We start from the raw sequence: 4,161 nt of genomic DNA, 5'->3' as shown, positions 1-4,161 counted from the left end.
TGTGTTAGTAACATGTAAGTTACAGGTTGTGTGTTAGTAACATGTAAGTCACAGGTTGTGTGTTAGTAACATGTAAGTCACAGGTTGTGTGTTAGTCACATGTTAGTAACAGGTTGTGTGTTAGTAACATGTAAGTCACAGGTTGTGTGTTAGTCACATGTTAGTAACAGGTTGTGTGTTAGTCACATGTTAGTAACAGGTTGTGTGTTAGTAACATGTAAGTTACAGGTTGTGTGTTAGTAACATGTAAGTCACAGGTTGTGTGTTAGTCACATGTTAGTAACAGGTTGTGTGTTAGTAACATGTAAGTCACAGGTTGTGTGTTAGTCACATGTTAGTAACAGGTTGTGTGTTAGTCACATGTTAGTAACAGGTTGTGTGTTAGTAACATGTAAGTTACAGGTTGTGTGTTAGTAACATGTAAGTCACAGGTTGTGTGTTAGTCACATGTAAGTCACAGGTTGTGTGTTAGTAACATGTAAGTCACAGGTTGTGTGTTAGTAACATGTAAGTCACAGGTTGTGTGTTAGTCACATGTTAGTAACAGGTTGTGTGTTAGTCACATGTAAGTCACAGGTTGTGTGTTAGTAACATGTAAGTCACAGGTTGTGTGTTAGTCACATGTAAGTCACAGGTTGTGTGTTAGTCACATGTTAGTAACAGGTTGCGTGTTAGTAACATGTAATTCACAGGTTGTGTGTTAGTCACATGTAAGTCACAGGATGTGTGTTAGTAACATGTAAGTCACAGGTTGTGTGCTAGTAACATGTAAGTCACAGGTTGTGTGTTAGTAACATGTAAGTCACAGGTTGTGTGTTAGTAACATGTAAGTAACAGGTTGTGTGTTAGAACCATGTAAGTCACAGGTTGTGTGTTAGTCACATGTAAGTCACATGTTGTGTGTTAGTAACATGTAAGTAACAGGTTGCGTGTTAGTAACATGTAAGTCACATGTTGTGTGTTAATAACATGTAAGTAACAGGTTGTGTGTTAGTCACATGCTAGTAACAGGTTGTGTGTTAGTCACATGTAAGTCACATGTTGTGTGTTAGTAACATGTAAGTAACAGGTTGCGTGTTAGTAACATGTAAGTCACATGTTGTGTGTTAATAACATGTAAGTAACAGGTTGTGTGTTAGTCACATGTAAGTCACATGTTGTGTGTTAGTAACATGTAAGTAACAGGTTGCGTGTTAGTAACATGTAAGTCACATGTTGTGTGTTAATAACATGTAAGTAACAGGTTGTGTGTTAGTCACATGTTAGTAACAGGTTGTGTGTTAGTAACATGTAAGTAACAGGTTGTGTGTTAGAACCATGTAAGTCACAGGTTGTGTGTTAGTCACATGTAAGTCACATGTTGTGTGTTAGTAACATGTAAGTAACAGGTTGCGTGTTAGTAACATGTAAGTCACATGTTGTGTGTTAATAACATGTAAGTCACAGGTTGTGTGTTAGTAACATGTAAGTAACAGGTTGCGTGTTAGTAACATGTAAGTCACAGGTTGTGTGTTAGTCACATGTAAGTCACAGGTTGTGTGTTAGTAACATGTAAGTAACAGGTTGCGTGTTAGTAACATGTAAGTCACATGTTGTGTGTTAATAACATGTAAGTCACAGGTTGTGTGTTAGTCACATGTAAGTCACAGGTTGTGTGTTAGTCACATGTTAGTAACAGGTTGCGTGTTAGTAACATGTAATTCACAGGTTGTGTGTTAGTCACATGTAAGTCACAGGATGTGTGTTAGTAACATGTAAGTCACAGGTTGTGTGCTAGTAACATGTAAGTCACAGGTTGTGTGTTAGTAACATGTAAGTCACAGGTTGTGTGTTAGTAACATGTAAGTAACAGGTTGTGTGTTAGAACCATGTAAGTCACAGGTTGTGTGTTAGTCACATGTAAGTCACATGTTGTGTGTTAGTAACATGTAAGTAACAGGTTGCGTGTTAGTAACATGTAAGTCACATGTTGTGTGTTAATAACATGAAAGTAACAGGTTGTGTGTTAGTCACATGCTAGTAACAGGTTGTGTGTTAGTCACATGTAAGTCACATGTTGTGTGTTAGTAACATGTAAGTAACAGGTTGCGTGTTAGTAACATGTAAGTCACATGTTGTGTGTTAATAACATGTAAGTAACAGGTTGTGTGTTAGTCACATGTAAGTCACATGTTGTGTGTTAGTGACATGTAAGTAACAGGTTGCGTGTTAGTAACATGTAAGTCACATGTTGTGTGTTAATAACATGTAAGTAACAGGTTGTGTGTTAGTCACATGTTAGTAACAGGTTGTGTGTTAGTAACATGTAAGTAACAGGTTGTGTGTTAGAACCATGTAAGTCACAGGTTGTGTGTTAGTCACATGTAAGTCACATGTTGTGTGTTAGTAACATGTAAGTAACAGGTTGCGTGTTAGTAACATGTAAGTCACATGTTGTGTGTTAATAACATGTAAGTCACAGGTTGTGTGTTAGTAACATGTAAGTAACAGGTTGCGTGTTAGTAACATGTAAGTCACAGGTTGTGTGTTAGTCACATGTAAGTCACAGGTTGTGTGTTAGTAACATGTAAGTAACAGGTTGCGTGTTAGTAACATGTAAGTCACATGTTGTGTGTTAATAACATGTAAGTCACAGGTTGTGTGTTAGTAACATGTAAGTAACAGGTTGCGTGTTAGTAACATGTAAGTCACATGTTGTGTGTTAATAACATGTAAGTAACAGGTTGTGTGTTAGTAACATGTAAGTAACAGGTTGTGTGTTAGTCACATGTAAGTCACAGGTTGCGTGTTAGTAACATGTTGTGTTGATGTGACCCGTCTCTGGTGGTTACCTGAACTCAGGCAGTTCAGAGTCAAAGTGAACGATGCTCTGATGAAGAACGTCCAGACGTCCATCGATTGCCACCACCTTCACCTACAGTAAGAACACACTTGAAGGTTCTGCTGGTTCTACATGGTTCTACTCAGGAAACCCTTTCTGATTCCCCAGACCTGAGACACTTCTGTCCAGAACATCTGCAGCTGATTCCAGAATCATGTGTGTAGGACCATGACTGTGTTAGTAATGTCATCATGTGCGACTCGACTCGACGCCGGTCGAACGTCTTCAGGTACGAAGACAAACCGCTAAACTGTAATGTGCTGAATAACTACCACTAAGATATACCCTGTTCATAAACATCTTGATATGATGTAGTAAATCCTGTTGTGTTGATGTGTTCACTAATCTGTGAGACAAATATCATGTGATTGATTTTTACATTATATTTCCTTGAGCTGATGCTTTTATCCAAAGCGACTCACAATAAGTGAATCAGCCCCGAGGAACCAACCAGAACCACAAGAACCAAGAAAGAACAATTTCCTCAAAAGAAACTAAACTACAAAGTGATAAAGTAAGAGACATTAAGTGCTACTAAGGTGTTATTTAGTTTGTGGTGTAAGATGTGTGGACTTTGTGTCCTGATGTCCACGTGGTGCTGGCTCCTCCATTCCAACAACCTGTCCTGATGTTGATGTGTGTTTAGCTCAACGTGAGGGGGGGGGGGGGGGGGGGGCTGTAACATGTGACCATGAGTAGCCACTGGGAACCAGATCTGAATCCTTTACTAAATAATATAATATAAGTCAAGACAAACGTCAACAACAGGCTCGTGACTCCGCTAACATTAACAAGCTTTATCATAATTATGAAAATAGTTTGTGAGTAAAAACAACGTGTTTCTATCAACGCTCGGTAGATTCACTTCCTCTTCCGCATCTGCGCGCGCAGACGCATCGTCACGAAGCTCACGTGTGTAAAACAGATTTACCTGTTGAGAACTGAAGTCAAAGCCCAGGAACACGGAAGAGTCCTCAAGGTCCGCCATGACAGAGAGAGAGCGAGAGAGAGGGGGGGGGGGGGGAGAGAGAGAGAGCGAGGAGGGGGGAGGGGTGAGGGGGAGGGGGAGAGAGAGAGAGGGGTGAGGGGGGAGAGAGGGGGAGGAGAGAGAGCGACAGAGAGGGGGGGTGAGGGTGAGGGGTGGAAGGAGGGAGAGAGAGAGAGAGGAAAGTGAGGGGGGGAGGAGGGAGGAGGATGGAACAGAGAGACGTGAAGGGACAGAAGACATGTCCTCTCAGCCTGGAGACGCACACAGATATGATTTATCATATTGAGGATGT

At 40.7% G+C, this 4,161-nt stretch overlaps 1 protein-coding gene across 1 annotated transcript in view; it reads right to left on the bottom strand.

Moving 5' to 3' along the window:
* xylb (xylulokinase homolog (H. influenzae)) overlaps positions 1-3,888 on the bottom strand; it is a 13,198-nt gene extending 9,310 nt beyond the window's left edge. The window contains exons 1-2 of the mRNA XM_062379367.1: positions 3,813-3,888; positions 2,832-2,914 (exon numbers count right to left, since the gene is read on the bottom strand). Of these exons, the coding sequence (XP_062235351.1) occupies positions 2,832-2,914; positions 3,813-3,869 (140 nt within the window). The 5' untranslated portion in view covers positions 3,870-3,888. The remainder of the gene's footprint in view (positions 1-2,831; positions 2,915-3,812) is intronic.
* Between the last annotated feature and the right edge of the window lie 273 nt (positions 3,889-4,161).

This window comes from Platichthys flesus, chromosome 21, assembly GCF_949316205.1.
Source record: "Platichthys flesus chromosome 21, fPlaFle2.1, whole genome shotgun sequence".
Taxonomy (NCBI): Eukaryota; Metazoa; Chordata; class Actinopteri; order Pleuronectiformes; family Pleuronectidae; genus Platichthys; species Platichthys flesus.
The sequence above is the reverse complement of the archived record's forward strand: the minus strand, read 5'-3'. Positions and strand labels throughout refer to the sequence as shown.